The sequence below is a fragment of the Mauremys reevesii genome, linkage group 9 (genome assembly GCF_016161935.1).
Source record: "Mauremys reevesii isolate NIE-2019 linkage group 9, ASM1616193v1, whole genome shotgun sequence".
Classification (NCBI taxonomy): domain Eukaryota; kingdom Metazoa; phylum Chordata; order Testudines; family Geoemydidae; genus Mauremys; species Mauremys reevesii.
The window spans coordinates 24,241,505-24,259,255 of NC_052631.1; the positions used below are offsets into that span (position 1 = coordinate 24,241,505).

General features: G+C 40.1%; 1 protein-coding gene across 3 annotated transcripts in view; it reads right to left on the reverse strand.

The window, feature by feature from the left end:
- The window catches only part of MME (membrane metalloendopeptidase), a 66,930-nt gene that overhangs the window by 23,643 nt on the left and 25,536 nt on the right, over positions 1-17,751 (reverse strand). For all 3 annotated transcript variants that reach the window (XM_039487277.1, XM_039487279.1, XM_039487278.1), the window contains exons 11-16: positions 13,580-13,716; positions 13,385-13,478; positions 10,432-10,560; positions 9,148-9,246; positions 3,920-4,000; positions 2,677-2,780 (exon numbers count right to left, since the gene is read on the reverse strand). In XM_039487277.1, coding sequence (XP_039343211.1) covers positions 2,677-2,780; positions 3,920-4,000; positions 9,148-9,246; positions 10,432-10,560; positions 13,385-13,478; positions 13,580-13,716 — 644 coding nt within the window. The remainder of the gene's footprint in view (positions 1-2,676; positions 2,781-3,919; positions 4,001-9,147; positions 9,247-10,431; positions 10,561-13,384; positions 13,479-13,579; positions 13,717-17,751) is intronic.

Genomic DNA, 17,751 nt, shown 5'->3' on the forward strand with positions numbered 1-17,751 from the left:
AATAAGATGTGAAAAAAGAACAGGAAAATCAGTAACTGCAATTGTTTATCTAACGCGAGGAATGCAATTCTGAATTGATAGGCGATACAGACAATAGACTGGACAAGAGAGGCACTGACAAGAGGAACACCACAAGAGTGAGATAAGCAAGGCACTGCAAAAAATACCTTAAAAGCATCAGAGGACTATGAGTTAGATAAAAGAAAGCAAAGACACAAGACAGAGTGGTGAGGGGGTCTCTGACAGGCTGACTTGATGGGTAGTGAGAGGGGAGAAAGGAGAATGTATTCTTTGGGGATGTCTTCATTTCTCCCATTGTAACTAACCTAAGAGGTACCTCTCTAAGTTAACGCTTACTGAATACAAGGATACATGGGTCATGCAGGCTGCTGCTTTTGTATTAGTATGATTTTTCTCTCTTCTAAACAGATTGAGTTTTTAATTCTGCTTGAGTCTTACTTCGCTGGGGAGTTTCCTGCTGACCTTCCCAGAGACGTAAAACAACCTTCAACCTTTAAAAAGATGTAGTCAAAGAAGGGTGCCTGGAGCCTACTCTGCCCAGGATTCTTGGTCAAAGGGGAACAGACTAAAGTCCCCTCCAAGAAGGTGTATCCCGTGCAAAGCTGCAGTCCAGTGGGTGCATAGGGAATACCTAGTGACCATAGACAAAAAACAAGTGTAAGGCAGTAAGGTGACAGGCTGGAAAAGATTACCTGTAATCCTTTGGACTCTGCCAAAACAGAGTTAAAAACTATAAACCAGCTATAAGGATAAATTGAACAAACTCACTTCTGCAGGTCTTACTTATGAGAATAGTCCTGCTTTTGTGGTGATTCATGCTGGCCATAATCCCCTCTCTGCTTGGGTCCTGCAAGTGGCTAAAGTAGCCAAAAAAGTGGGCAGCGCTGGCAGGGGAGGGATGTGGCCAGGACAACCAGGAACTGGGCAGATACAGCACATGCCTGTTTCAGCCTTCGAGTGGAAAGAAAAGCTGCCCTCCCCCATGGACACTAGCCACCCTCTTCAAGTGATGAATCCTCACCCCATTTTGCCATGGGTTTTGGTGGAACAGTCCTTGTATGCCAGCAGGGGGCAGATCCGGTCAAATAGCCACAAAGTATATTATCTCACAACAGGTGAGAAAACAGAGAATTTGTTGATGCATTAAGGCAGTTTCTGGTCCGAAACAAAAAGAAGCATCAGCCAGTGAATCACAGCCTTTGAACCCATCCACAACAGTTAAGTTTTTCCATTCTGGTACTGGTCAATCCTGAACATTTTCTCAAAAGATGGACAAAGAAAGTTTTAAAAAAGCTAAAGGCTGAAAAATGAAATTGTAGCTTCGAGATACGCTAGTGAAAGCAGAGTTTAGCTGAGCCCAGACAAGAGAACTGGGTAATAGGGCAATGTATTGTAAAAGTAGAGTGTAAATGAAACTAATAACAAGAGAAGTAGGTAAGAGAGCACTGCAAGGGAGCCAGCTGGAGAGAGGGATGTGCACAAATTTAGTAGTTAGCTGCACTCATACAGTTGCACAGATGTACATGCTTAGATCAGTTGCTTTCAGTCTGTAAGAGTTACATGCTGTGTCACTAAATTAAATGACCTAAGTGAAGTATCATAGTAATATTTCAGGTTGGAAGGAGGTTCCCATGACAATTTAGGGCCACCTATTGTTTAGCTTTTTTATATTAGCTTCTCTACCTCTAAGGGTATGTCTACACTACAAACACGACGGTGGGACAGCAGCAGCGCTGCAGCTACACCACACTGTAGTGTAGACACTTTATTGTAGAGATGGAAGCGGTTTTTCCATCGCTGTAGCAAATCCAGCCCCTTGAGAGATGGTAGTTAAGCATCACTGGAAGAATTCTTTCTTTGACCTAGTGATGTCTACACTGGGGCTTAGGTAAGCTTCACTACAACTCTCAGGGGCGTTAATTTTTCACACCCCGTGAGCAACGTAGCTAGGTCAACCTAAGTTTTAGGTGTAGACCAGAGCTAAAGTGTTTGTCTAACTCCTTTTTGTGACTTATCTTATAAGATTTGCACAGAATGTGTATAGTAATTAAGAGCCATTTCCTGCATAGCTAGGTAGACAAACCTCCCATTGATTTCACTGTGCCTCACAGCCGGATAGTATTTATAAGATAAATGTATACACGAACGATTGCATTTGTAATATAACTGCATTATGTTTCAGTGCCTCTAAGCTGTTATTCTGGTATCATTCTCAACTCAGTACCTCACAAGGTCAAGCTCCCAAAAAACTCACCAATATACATGCTGCATTCTTTTATATTACTGAAATAAATGTTATCACCTTTCTTGTTTTGATAAACACGCAGGCACCCGATCTTTCCTGAATTCAGATCTATCTTCAAACACCAATTAATGAGAGAACATCTGGAGAACGTAGATCCCTGGTAACATCTGTGCTGACTTAGGGTGAACAAGCAAGTCAAAGTGCTAATGCTCAGCTTGGCACTACTCACATAGTGTGGAGAAATGTGCACAGTGCTCAGTAAACTTCTTGGCCACATGGAACTGAGCCCTGGTGAAAAGGGAAGTGCTGGGGATGAGTGTGGCTAATCCTAGGCGCTTACCTGAAAGCCAGTTTTATGTCTTACTTTAAGCACACTTGATAAACACTACACGGATATTTAAAATACATACTGTTCCTTGTCCACCTTTTCTCTGAGCTTCTTCAGCCGCTTCCTTTGGCTAAATAGCAAACTTTGAATGATGTTCTCAAAGTATTCCTCCTCTTTGTAGTTCAGCTTAAAAAAAGAGAAATAAAAGAAAAATGATATTGCAGTTTTGTTACTTGACTGCTACTGAAGAGGGACTGGGTTTAAAAAGTCCATTTTGAGCATGGTGCTCAGAGTGATAAATTTCCTATGAAAATTTCTAAACTGCAAAAGCAGATCTTGGGTTTGCAGTGCTCTGTAACATCATTCATTGGGTATCACAGCTACATCAGCACCAGGACATATGCTAATGTAATGTAGCAGTGCAGTGTATCCCAAAGGATCATTATTTGCCACCACTATTTCCTGTTTGTAGATTTAGGGCTGGATTCTGCCATCATTACTTGGAGTGAGTAGTACCCTATTCTGGGAATCACCTAATTCACATCAACGGTGCTACCTGCCTGGTAAGGTGCTGCTCCCCAGGAGTATGCATGTCATGCATTTTTGTCCATAGGTTATTTTAAGAAGATATTCTGATTTTTTTTATGACTCTCCATTCTTTTTTAGCTTTAAAAATATTAACAGCACTTTGCACTCCTACACCACCTTCTATCTGAGGATCTCAACATGCTTTACATACTTTAATGAAAGTAACTCATGATATCCCTGCAAGGCAGGAGAGAATTATGAGCAACACTTTGCAGATGCACAAACTGAGATATAGTTTACACTAGGTGACTTGCAGAAGGTCACAAATGAAGGGCCAAATTCAACCCTGATGTAAATGGGCACAACTTCATTGACTTCCATGAAACTGCAGTCACTTAAATAGGGCTGTTTAATTTACACACAGTCAGTGGAAATACTGAGCCTGATTCTCCATTGCACTACTCCAGTTCTATGCTGATATAAAACCATTGGAATCTACACTTATATGCCCTATCCCCTGGGCATGTCTCGGCCTATACCAGCAGCAAATTACACCACTACCCATGCTGGATCAGTCTTCTGTGCCACACTGCATGTGGGGGAAGGAGGGCAGAAGTGCAGAGCCTAAACTCCACCCACTACCTGACTCCTGCACCCCAAACTCGATATCCATGTAGCCCATGTGGAGGTGAAATCTTATGCCTTATATCCCTGCATAGGCATGTAATACAATCACAGTCTAGTTCTTAAGAGCCTTTGCTAATAATTGTTTGCATGATGACTTTATGAATACTTACATCTTGGTATTCGTTATTCAGTTTACTGTTATCCGTTATGATATCATCTGGATAGCCGATCCTCTCTGTAATTGCTGTAGCCTAAAGGACATAATAATATTTAAATTGGTTCACTATTACATGCCAATCCAAATACAGCTATACCTTTGAGATGATCAGATACTAGTAATATTCCAGATGTTTACAGGCACCAATTTGGAAATACCTGTGTAGGAGCCTTCAATCTCATTTATATCGTTTTTGTTGAGGTTTTTTTTTTCCTTTTCTTTTATGGATTTTAAGGATTGTAAAGTCCTATGATTAATTACTTTATGACTCCAAAAGAATTCAGAAAATGTGTCCCATTCAACAGAAATACTATCATATGCTTTTTTTCGATAAAACTGTATGCTATAGCCAGACCCCACATCTCAGCAGCAGTTTCAAATGAAATATTTATTTCAGTGAATGGAAGGTTTTCCCAATGTATCTGATATTTCTACAAGACAGAAATTAAATTAATAATTATAATTTGTGTAACTTCAACACAAGGCAGGCAAAATGGTCCTGTTAATATCTGCGGGGATAGGTACATTATATGGAGAGATGGGATCAAATTGAAACCCTGAATCTGAACATATCCCAGCTTTCAAAGACAAGAATCTTCAGAATCTGAATCTGGATCCAAATTTCAAAGCAGGCTCCTACATCTACCATTGACTGAACCCAACTTTTGGATTTGAATACCCCTGTACATTGAGGTGTTTGTTTGAAATCCACATCCAAGCTTTTCAGTCCAGACCCATTCAATGTCCATTACTTTGTGTAATTGATCAGTCTTTTTTATTTGATGCTGCTGCCAGAAGTTATAAAAAGCCTCATGATAGTAATGGCCTCCTTGGCAATCCTTTCTGACATTTTCAATATACAAATGCCAGAATGAATGTAACTGTTAAACCAATTTAACTGATATGTCTGTAAGTAATGGTCTGACTGGCTATGCACACAAATAAGCAATATAAGTAACTCATCTCAGTACATTTAGGTATCTTAGAGCTTGTCTACACTTACCGGGGGATTGACGAGCGGCGATCAATGCATTGGCGGTCGATTTAGCGGGTCTAGTGAAGACCTGCTAAATCAACCACAGATCGCTCTCCCATTGACTCCTGTACTCCACCAGCTCGAGAAGAGTAGAGGGAGTCAATGGGAGAGCGTCTCCCGTCGACATAGCATAGTGTTGACCCTGTGGTAAGTAGGTCTAAGCTACGTTAATTTGAGTTACGCTATTCACGTAACTCAAATTGTGTAGCTTAGACAGAATTTCCCTTGTAGTACAGACAAGGCCTAATACTAATGAGTTTGAAATGTAATGATGTTAGTCAAAGGCTCATCCATGTGAATCTGCATAGTCTTGCAAATGTTTCTTAGGTTGGAGAAGCTGAGCATATATAACATCCAGAACTAATTACAGTACAGAGTTGTCATAGGTCTCACCCCCACTTGGAGCTGTTGGGTTCACAAGATGGGGACCTGCATGGATCCTTCTAAACTTAAATCCTAGTTTAGATCTGGTAAAAAAAGCACACCACACCACCACCCAATAATATTGGACACAGGTCAGTCCCCAAAAAAATCCTTGGGGATCCCAGAGCCCCCAAAAGTTCTTCTTCTTAGGAGAAGAGAAATAAACCATTTCCCTTCTTCTCTCCTCCCCCTTCTTTCTTTGGAGAGATACCGATCCAACACAGAGAGCCTCTCTCCCCTCCTCCCCTTTCCCTGAGAATTCAGATCAACCAAGTCCTTAGTTAGAAAAGAAAAGATTTATTTAAAAAAGAAAAAAAACTGTCTCTGTAATACCAAAAAATACAAATAACACACAGTAACCTATAAAACTATAGAGAATTCCCTTTCCCCTTTCTTTTCTTTCTAGCAAAGTAACAGCAAAGTAACAAAAAGAGATCTGAGCATAATCCGCCTTTCTAATTAATACTCACTATTGGATAGTAGGAACTCCTCCAGGAGAATTTGGACACTGACTGCTCTCTCAACAAAGAGGAGAGACTCAAAGAACACACACAAAGGCTTCCTCCCTCCAGATATATAACATCCAGTACTAATTACAGTACAGAGTGTACTATGGGTGCTCAATATACTACCCTACTTAAAATACCATTCTTGGAACCAACCTACTGCATTGTTGAACTGTTGATCTAGATTGTTCTCTATGACCATGGATGTACATAAATATAATATGGTATTATTGCATCTACATTGCATAAGCATGTAATGAAAGACACTAACGTAAAGCAAAATGTGCAGGGGAGCATGGTTCAACTCATTGGGGAACACCAGGGCTGGCTCTACTGTTTTTGCCGCTCCAAGCAGCGGGCCGAATTGCCACCGCGGACGGCGGGGGCAGTCTGTGTGCCGTTAAGGCGGCATACGCGTTTCCGTGACGGCAGCAATTCGGCGGCAGCTTCTGTCTTCAGCCGGAAGACAAAAGCTGCGCCGCCGCAGACAGCTGAACATGGAAGCTGCCACCGAATTGCTGCCGCTGCGGAAACGCGCGTGCTGCCCTAACGGCACATGGACTGCTCCCGCCATCCGTGGCGGCAATTTGGTGCACTGCTTGGGGGAAAAAACACACAGACTGCCGCCCCTTTCAGATTGCTGCTCCAAGCACCTGCTTGAAATGCTGGTGCCTGGAGCCGGCCCTGGGGAACACTAACTTTGAACTTCCTGACTGTAATGTTGCAATAATAGTGTTATTTTATATGTTGCAGAATCTAGAGTCTGTTGAAAAAACAGTAATACATTTCACAGGAATTTTTCAAAAACAAATTAATGTTTTTTTCCAAATTTTGAAAAAATACATTTGTCAAAAAAATTGACCAGCTCGATAGTAGGTAGAAAAATCCCATTTTCAGGGTTTTCTTTTTAAAAAAATTGGAGACAGAAATTGATGAAAAATGTCATTAAAATACTCAAAATTGGGAAAATGTCAACCAGCTCTAGAATATTGTTGGTACATGCAAAGTAATGCACATACTCCCAACTATGCATACAAAATGATGGGGTCTAAATTAGCTGTTACCACTCAAAGAGATTTTGGAGTTACTCTGAGTAGTTCTCTGAAAACACCTGCTCAATCTGGAGCAGCAGTCAAACATGCTAACAGAATGGTAGGAACCATTAGGAAAGAGATAGATAAGGAAGAAAATATCAGAACACCACTGTATAAATCCATGGTACACCCACACTTTGAATACAGTGTGCAGTTCTGGTCAGCCCATTTCAAAATAGATATATTAGAATTAGAAAAGGTGCAGAGAAGGGCAACAAAAATGATTGGGGGTATTCAACAGCTTCCATCTAAGGAGAGATTAAAAACACTGGGACTGTTCAGCTTAGAAAAGAGATGACTAAGGGGGGATATGATAGAAATCTATAAAATCATGACTTGTGTGGAGAAAATGAATAGGGAAGTGTTATTTACCCCTTCACATAACACAAGAACCAGACTCACTCAAGGAAATTAATAGGCAGCATATCTAAAACCAACATAAGTGTCAGGAATTAGGGACTGCAGCAGAGCTAGTCTCTAAGCAGGCTCATCAGTACAGCTGACCAGCAGAAGGCTGCCTAATTAGCGACACCACCTGATTGGCTGTTGAGGCCAGAAGGCTGGCTTTGAAGTCAGCAGCAGCAGCTTGCTGGCTTCTCAGTGATCATACTGTTCTCCTCTCCTCCCTCATATGCCTGCTCCTGCCTTTCACCTAGCCGCTCTTCTGTCCTGACCATGCCTTGAACCCCTCCTTGCCTGCTACCCTGCTGGATCCAGTTCCTGACCTCCTCTGACCCTCAGCTCTGGCTCCTGACTATGGACTCCAGCTTGACCCTTGTATCTGGTACTCAGTTTCTGCCTTCTGGTTTGACCCTGGGCTCCCAATGACTGACTATGGCTCTGACTCTGGCCACTAGGCTAGACTGCCCATGGCTCTGACTCTGGCCACTAGGCTAGACTGCCCTCATCTCGATCAGCCGACAATAAGGAAGTATTTTTTCACACAATGCACAGTCAACCTGTGGAACTTGTTGCCAGGAGATGTTGTGAAGGCCAAAAGTATAACTGGGCTCAAAAAAGAATTACCTAAGTTCATGGAGGATCGGTCCATCAATGGGTATTAACCAAGATAGTCAGGGATGCAACACAATGCTCTAGGTGACCCTAAATATTGGGCTGCCAGAAGCTGGGACTGGACAACAAGGGATGGATCACTCTGAAGCATCTGGCACCAGCCACTGTTGGAAGACAGGATACTGGGCTAGGTGGACCACTGGTCTGACCACTATGGCCATTCTTATGTTCTTATTAGAAATCATTCCATTTGGTTATCTCCCCTGCAAAAGAAGGATGGTCTCCTACAGTATGTTGTCTAGTGTTTAATTCAGCCTAGTTTTAAATGTCTAAAGCAATAGGACTTTATCTCTGCCCTTAGAAGACTGTTCTACAGATCTTGCTGTCCAGGAGTTTTTCACAATATTCAGTCTAAATGTTTCCCTTCTTAATTCCATCCCATTACTCCTACAGTCATTTTAGCTCAGTGAATTACCTTAAATCATTCCTTTCCATCTTGGTCTTTATAACTGTCTACAAATATTGTATTTGAAAGGGTATCTACTCCTTTTGTCCCTGCTCAGCCCAGCGATTCTCAACGTTTTCTGTACAGGGATCTCCTGTTCCATGCCAGGATCCTCCAATGTAACCAGGACTTAACTGAGACTCCCTTCTATTCAGTAATATGGGAAAGGCAGAGTGGTTGTGACTCCTCGCCCCTAGTTAAAAGCCCATGGAGTAGTCAAACCATGCATATTTACCTTTTTTAACCTTTCCTCATCAATCATTCCCAGTCAATCTGAAAACTGCTAATGTAGCATGTGGAGCTTTAAAAACTATGATTATATGTGTTTTAAGATCTGGAAAAATTCTGTGTTGTAGAGTCTGAGTCTGATCAGTTGTAGCTGTGTTGACTGGAAACTGACCCTCAGAATGAAATGGGATTGGCTATATAGTTTGTAAACAAGGGATCTCCATATTGTACTAACTTGATCACTGTTATTCTGATCTAACTAAAGTAATAGTAGATAAATGCAATGGTATGACTGATTAAATTATTTAGTCAATTTAAGTTAACACTCTTTACAACAGGGTAATAAAACAAATCAAAACTTGTTTTTTCACTTACTTTTTGTTCTGCTTTCTTTTTGGTTTCTGCATCCATCCAGGTGAGTTCATTTAACGTTGTTATAAAAACCTCACGGATTTGTGTAATCATTTCTTGCACCTGGGAAAAGCCATCAGAATACGTAAGACCATCCAGTCATTTTTTTCCTAAATCTTAATCTGTTTTGTACATTCTTGTTGTTATTCAAATGGCATATTAATTGAGCAACAAATAAACAAAATCTTAAGGCCAATCTTATCAGAAAGCAAAGTTTCCAAGTGGAAAGTGTTAATTATAACAATTACCTTTGTTATTTAAAGAATCAAAAGTTAAAAGTGGCTATTTCTTATTGCAGCAATAATTATTTGGGAAGATGTTATGGTCAGTGATACTAAAGAATTTATGATTAGACAATAACCCTGTAATAACCACAAAGGAAAAATCATGTATTTTTACATCATTAGCCATAATAAAATACTGTTTTAAATAACTAAATCACCCTCCTTTCACTGAGAAAATATACCTTACATATTTAATTCATCAATTTATTTTAATTAAGTTGATTTAAAAGAGTTTGTTTTCAGAAAAGGTAATCAAATTCAGTGCCGTGCTCTGTAATCTTCTCTGCTTTATGATATTGCCAGCTGTAGTTTGCAATGGCTTCTCCTAATCTTCACTGACATCCATTCTTAGCATCATTTGCTAATTGCTTGTTTTAGTGTCCTGGAAAAGGTACATAATCCCATCACCACAGACTGCTGACATGGGTGCTTCCCAACATATTGCTGAGTAGCATTTTCTTCCCTGTTCTTAATCCAACCTTAACATCTGAATGTGGGAAATAACATTTTATGCTTTGGCAATTAGTGTTCCCTCTGTAGTGGATGAGGGAACTAAATCTATTTGCTTGGAAACATTAGCAGATTAGTACTGCATGATGATATACTGTGTAATGTTTGTCAGATAACTCAAAGATTCTCTTGAATTGATAAGCTTGCTTTTCCTTTTTCTGATCCAGCCCCTGGTAGCCATTAGCATAGGAATGAAACAAAGCTATTATACTTTCAAGGAACAAATTCTGACACTGGATGAATGAGTGGTGCAGCTCCCATTTATGTCAGTTGGAGCAGCTGCAAGCATCCCAAGACAGAATTTGCCCTGGGCATCTGCAGTGGAATGAAATGAATGACATCAGCAATAATTGGGTTTCTACAACTCTAATATGAAGCCAATTTCTATTAAATCATCATCTAGTAAACTTAACCACTTGGATGGTGCACAAGTTAAGTGAATTGAAAACGTTACCACATGTTTACTGTCTCCAGAAAATGCTTCCTCTACATACAGCCGTCCCACTGCATTCTCCATATTGCCATTGACATAGTTAGCACAGCGCCGCCAAACAGCCGTTTCTGATGTTGTGCCATAAAGTGCCTGTTAAACATTAGATAAAGGAATGACATCTGGGTCAACATAAACAGAAGGAGAATGGTGGCTGATTGCCAGACTATGAGTTTTGGAGGAGTCTAATCTACCCTCACTGACTGCATTTAATTCTCATTAGAGTTAGTGGGGATGAGAGGTACTCTCTAAATTGAACACCCATCTGAGGAAACATACGGGAGTCACTGGCAACATTCCCAATACCCCCAGCAGCCATGGAAGGGGAGAGGGGTGGAAGAAATACACCCCTAATAGCTACAAAAGGGAGAGATAAGGAAGGTGTTGCTGCACATCGCTGCCTCTGGTGCCTGGATTTGAACTGCAACCCCTTGCTCCACTAAGGACCACTGTGACCAGATGGCAGATTTACACCCAGAGGAGGACGGTGGAGCTTTCCACCACAGCCCTGCCGGCAGCTCCATAAGAGTGCCACTGGTGGTATCTGAGCAGGGGATCCCCCTAGTCAGTGCCCCAGATACACAGGCTACACCACCTTTCCAGTGAGAGCCACACATTTTTGGGGCAGCCCTGACTGCTTGAAGGGAGGCTGTTGGTATCTTGTACTATCAATGTACATGTTGCAAAGATTTTGTCATGATATTTCATTAATAACGATGCAGAGATGTTGATGTGATGGTGTGACATCATAACAAAACGATTACAATGTTAGGGAGTCGCTCTGTGATTATCTGGAGGCTCCCTGGAGCCCCGTTCAGCGAGGAAACAGTTATCCTTCTCTTCAAGATTGTAGATTGGGGACTTCATGTATTAAGAGCTCCATAATTCCTGCACCTTGCACTGAATTAATGTTTGTGAAAAGGAAAACTGCTGATACTTCCTTTCACCCCAACAAATACATAAAGAATTAGGAGGAGAGGAAAGGTCTTCTGAAAATGTTATCAGCGGCACACAGTATAGAACTGTCTACAACAGGCTTCCCTGAAGACCTTGCATTGTTGCAGCTTTTCCATGACTCTTACGTGATTCAACACTGCCACTGACTAGAATAGAAATTCCCCTATTTCTAATTTTGCTTCCTTTTTCACACACAGACACACACATATACCCTACATCAGGGGAAATAGGCATGTAATACAATACTGGCACAGTATGCTGGGACTGATTCACTTTTAACCACAAAAAGCAGCAGACATAGCAAAAATAAATGCAAAAAAAATTACACTGTCATGTTATGGTAGAGATTTTATACCCCCAAATCAGGGGGTCAGCCAAGCTGTGCTCAGCACAAGTCCAATGGGAGACCATGAAAGTGTCCTCAGTGCTGCTCAATCTTACACCAGCTGCCCACAAACCAAAATGGTGGGGGGGGGTTGTTGCTGCAGCTGTTTCTCAGGTGCTCCCTTATACCTGGCCACACCCCACATACATGGGTTAGAATAGCCAGGAGAGATTGCAGTGCTCTTTGTTGCTCAGGAATTCTCCTTCACCTGTGGAATCCTCAGGAAGCTGCTTTTAAGTCTGTTTTGCCTCACCAGCATGGCACCATGAACTGGTGAATCTGGCCCTGGAAATCCAATATTATGCTTCCTACAACAATGGAAACTCATCTGCTCTGCATGTGATTATCAATGGTGCTAAACTACAATGCATTAATATAGAGTCATATGTGTAATGTGACCATTATGGTTCCATTAGAAACCATACCACTAACTTTCATTACTGTATTGTGCATAAACTCTCAATTACAGTGTTGCACTAATATAGCTTTTAACATTTAATTTCTGTTTTTAAATAATAATAATAGAAAAAGGAAGGTGCCAGTGCCTTTCTTTAAAGGAAATAACTATATCCACAGTTGTACAGTCACTTCAATTCCAAGTGCTATGCGTCACCATACTAATGTGCATGCCATTTTCACTGCCTTTCCAAGTCTGTCAAAAATAGATCTGCTGGAGGGGCAGCAACTATGATGGTGCAACCTAACAGTTTGGCCTCAGGGAACAGAATGGAACTCCAGTGAGCTAGGGTCATAGTCTTGCCTTTGTAACAGATGGAGGCTTATTTGAATATGCAGTCTAGCAATCTGTCAGGCTTCTTCTGCTGAGATTCTAAAAAGTGGTGGCAACAGGTTTGATGGCCTTTTTGCTAGGGCCCTGGCATCTTCACCTGCGAATTTCAAGCATTCTGTGCTCCAGCTCCAGACCATGTGAAATTTTAAATCAACAACTGACCAAATGGTCTAACCTTCAGAGAAACATGCTAGGGGCGAATCAGGGGAAAGGATCTTAACGTGGTTATGTTAGGAAGGTAGATTAACTACAGTGATGGGAGAACCCCTCCCGTCACCGTGATGAGTGTTTACACTGATGTGCTACAGCATTTTAAGTGTAGACACAGTCAGTACTTGGCATCTTACAGGATTGTGCCATTAATGACAGCAATATTGGGCCCATAATGTTTGGCTATGGGTCATGATACTGTAAGGTGCTCAGAAGCTTGAGCTTGCAGCAAGTCAATAGGAGTTGAGGAACCATAGTTATTTGCATTAAAATATTACTGTACTGCCACAAAACTGATCATGCATTCACTTGATTGACTCAAATTCAGAATAACACAGAGACAGATCTTAGAACAATATCTTTCCAACCCACTTTCCAAGTATCAAGAATACATCATATAAATTATAAACACACTCCAGCAGGAGCATCAGCAAACATCTACAGCTTTGTGTGTTGCAAAGTTCAAAATGTATTTAAAAATGTATATGGTGTAGCTGGCTCTCAGAAAACATTTATCTTTGTTGGGTGTTAAAAAGTCATATTTAAAATTTTAAAAGAGAGAGGAATTTCTGCACCTTACGAAAAGCATTCCTTGTGTCCTTGTAGTTACGGCTTAGACTGTTTACAAGATCCATTACGTATCGCCAAATCATGTAATTTTGAATGTCTCTGTGTAATAAAACAACAATAATAAGCTGGTGATGTTTCTAGGCTTTTGGAACTTATTGGCAATAAAATGCAAATTTTAAAAACATACCTGACATACCTACCTGGAAGTATATTTATTAAGAATAGGCTTTAGTTTGGTTAGATATTCTGGAGCATAAACAACCACATCTTCTGCATTCTCAACATTAATTTTCACAGTTGACATTATATTATTTATGAATTCTGACCAGTTGAATTGCTGGAAAAAACATGCATTTTAAGGATAAGTAGTAAATAAGATATAAAATAATGTGAGTGTTACCCATTTCTTTTTGGGATTCAACTATGTTTGAGTGAAACAAATGTTTCAGTTAATCTTTAGTTTTTCTAATATCGACACTACTGTAACTGGAGCTATAATGGTAATACTTGATTTTGGAGGACTTGAAATTATATTACCCCAGGCATTAGTGTGCAGGATATAGATTTTTTTTAAAGTACAGTGATTTAAATGGTTATGGTACTGTAAAATAAATCTGGAAAAGTGGAAATGATACTTTAGGCAGTTTCAGGGGCTCTTTTCTTTTCTAATTTCTAGTCAAAAGTTTTTAAAATAATAATTCACTGAGAACCTTATTTTCATTTACTCTAAGGCCCCTCTTTACTGCTCTGGGAGTGTAATAGGGCCTTAGTATATATGATAATCTGGTCCTGAGACTTTCATATGCATTAAGGGCCTGATACACAGCACAATGAAATCAATAAGATGTATTCCAGTGGGCTTTGGAATATACCCTGAATCCTTTTACTCTTGCTCCCCAGCCTGCCATATTTTCACTAAAATGAGAGAGTTGAAAAAGATCTGGTTGAAAGCAATACTGTTTGCAGTGTAAAGAGGCAGTTAAATCTCAGACTAAGGTTAGTGCTTGTCTTTGGAGACCACATTATAATATCAATAAATTAAACAATGCCTTTGTATTTATACTGAGCGTGTACAATGAGATCAATGCAGGCTACAATAAAAAAAGAGCCATTGTGAATGGCAGGTACACACCTGCATAAAAGCAAACAGTTTGGACACATCTCTGGATGAGCACCCTAGAACATGGGCATCCCACATTCTGGCTTGTGCAAAATGTTTCCTCTCAGAATTCCATGTCATTCACATGTGAACAAGGTACACAGTCTGAAACAGATCACGTCTATGGCTTATGAGGGTGAGTTACACTCTAACATTACAGTAAGGTGCCTTTTCTCCTCCTCTTCTGTCCTCCAACCCCAAATTCCTTTGTGCTGCTGTTCATTATTACATGGTCTTCAGAGCTTGGGCCAACAGCTATCAACGCAATTTTCTATTAAGCAAATTCTAATTGAGAAATGCCTATGCAGTCTGCACAGTGTGTTGTTTTAAAATGTGAACATGTTAAATTTGAAACTGTGTGAAGGTATAAGAGATATCATTCCTCAGGGGTCAGAAGCCTGCAGCTGGCTGGCTGATTAGCCTCACCAGTTGCACCTGGGGAAAAAGAGCTGGCACTGAATTGGTTCATCCTCATTAAAAAAGGTAGCAGAAAATGGAGGGAGGAGTTAGTAGTACCTTCCAGAAAACTGATGGGCTAGTGGCTGTTTGCAATAGACTGCTGCTAGACCAATTATGTTACTAAGGCTGTGAGGTAAGAGTCATGAAATTTTGGGTTGATGAACTTACTGGTGTGAGGAGCAGACTTGGGGAAGGGACTACTCAGCCTGCACAGATATTAAGTCTGTGAGGTTTTGTTTTCTTGTGTTAAGAAGGCTTGAAATAAAAAAAAAAACAACTAACTGTGTGGAGAACTGCTTCCCTGGATTCTATGAGAGACCATCAGACAGAATTACCCTAGGGAATGAGCTGGCTCAGCAAGAGCAAAACCTGGCCTGGTAGGAGGAAGGTGCTGTAAGATAGGCCTCCAATCCTTTATGCTCTGTAATTGTGAACAACCTTTGAATAAGAAATATCATTGCTTGCCATTATGTTTTCTGTTTAATAGCACTTTGCTCAAGGAACTAGATGGATGAAAGTAGAGTGACCAGATGTCCTGTTTTTAAAGGGACAGTCCTGTTTTTTGGGACTTTTTCTTATATAGGTGCCTATTACCCACCACCTTCTGTCCTGTTTTTTCACAGTTGCTATCTGGTCACCCTAGATGAAAGGATTGGTAAGAGGTTATAGAACCTTTCATTGAACACTGAATTTGTCTCGCATACAGGCAGTAGTTATTAAAAATTGTTGACAGCTGGAGACCACTTTGTGGATTATGAGGAATGAGTTACTGGTCTCACTCTATTATGTAGTGGGACAGTATTTGTACTACAAACCCCATCAGCAACATGGCATCTTTGTTCATAGTTTCAACAAAGAACAAGATCTGAGTAAAAATGGAGAATATACTTCTACAACCTATACATGCTCCTTCTAGGTCAGTACTGAAGCATATTGGCAGAGTAATGGCCTTTTCCACAGACAATTATATTGACAGCACTGGAAAATGTGATACTTTTCATATGCATTACACTCCTATTGGCCTTATCCTGTGTGGCTCTGAAGACTACATGGAAGATGCTTAACTCCTTCAACTACCAGAAACCTCAATGGAAGTTGCAGGATGAAAAAACAAAAAAAATACATTGCAGGATGAAAATACAAACCCCTTCTCATTCATCACTTTACCAAATGAGCTTCCACTGTGGGTAGATGATATGGCAGTTTCCATTAGGAAAACCGTGAATATACACTGCTTTGTGTAGAAGTTCACATGATTTGTTAAAATCTCCATATTAGCCTGTAACTCCCTGTTCTGTTGTACTGGTATTCAAGATGAAAAGAGGGCTGCAGAGCCTCTGTGGGCCAATGTGAAGACTGAGGGGGTGGAAATTAGAGAAGAAGATGGTTGTCATTGGAGACAATAATTGAGCTATTCAGTATTTCCCCCCCTGTTCAGTTAAATCTGCTCTTTAAATAGTTGAGGAAAGTTACTGTATCTAGCACAAGCACCCTTGTCCTTTGACACCTGAGGAAGTTTGTCACTCAAAATGGTCTGCCTCTTATTTTGGAAAGTGGTTTGGTCTTGATTTGTACCTTTTGAGGCATTCTTGGACAGACTTTCAGGACAGAGGTGGCTGTTTATTTTTAATTCACGGGGAAATTAACAGAGTAGTAATATTTTATGAGCAAACTAAATAAATTCCTGATACCATGGTTTATGTATAGTAATTGTTTTACTGAGATCTGTGGGTGTATATGACTCGTATGAAATCAGAAGTACGATAAACTTAGCTAAATTAAATTATTATTTAGGTTGGGAAATTTAAGGTCATTGACAGTCTTTGAGATTAAGAAGGATATGTAACAGGCAGTGGCAGGAGGTGTATTTCAAAGTACATTACTTGGGCTGAAACACTCAATAATAATACACTCCTGCCTATCATTCCAAGTTCTCTTCTAGTGACTATTAGCTAAGACTGTATTTCCAGAAGTTGCAAGTTTCACCCTCCTGCCCTGCCAAGAGTAAATCAAACCCACATAATTTGTTTTTAATGAGAATTTTCTCTCATCTTCTCTAACCTTTCCATGGGGTGGGTGGGGTGTGACAGGGGCAAGGGCAGCCATAATCTGGCTCAGAATAATGTCTTTAGCAGTCAAATGTAGAGACATGTGGATAACTTTATTTTTCATGCTGCTGGCTGTTCTGAAAAATAAAAAACAACTTGCTTTGGGTCAACAAAACATTTTGTTTAAGCTGTAATGGAACAATTCATCTTGATTTCTGGATTTATTTTTATTTTTTTTACTTTTTGTTTTGAAATGTCCTTCAATTTTTATTTTAAAAATGTAATTTTTGAATCATAAAAATGAAAGGTTTCATTTAGAAAATGTTGAAACAAAACCTTCTGTATTGGGGGTTTATTTTTTCAATTGAAACCATTTGGTGAATTCAACATATGCACAAAACATTTTGGTTTACCAAGTCTGCATTTTTTGGTTGTCTCCTCCCCCTTTTATTCCCCCCCCCAAAAAAATTTATGTTGAAAAATTTTGACCATCTCTAGTCAATGCTCTTCCAGCAATCCTGAGTATTGGCTTTAAAAGAGCACCTCCTTGTTTTCAATTTAGTGGCATCAAATCAGCCAGTAATACCCTATCATCTTCAAGCACTTCATGTACATAGTTCAACTTTAAAATCTCAGTTCTAGATATAAAAGCTTTATTTCAAAAAGAATTCTAATATTACAGTTTCTTTTATCAGGCACTAATAGG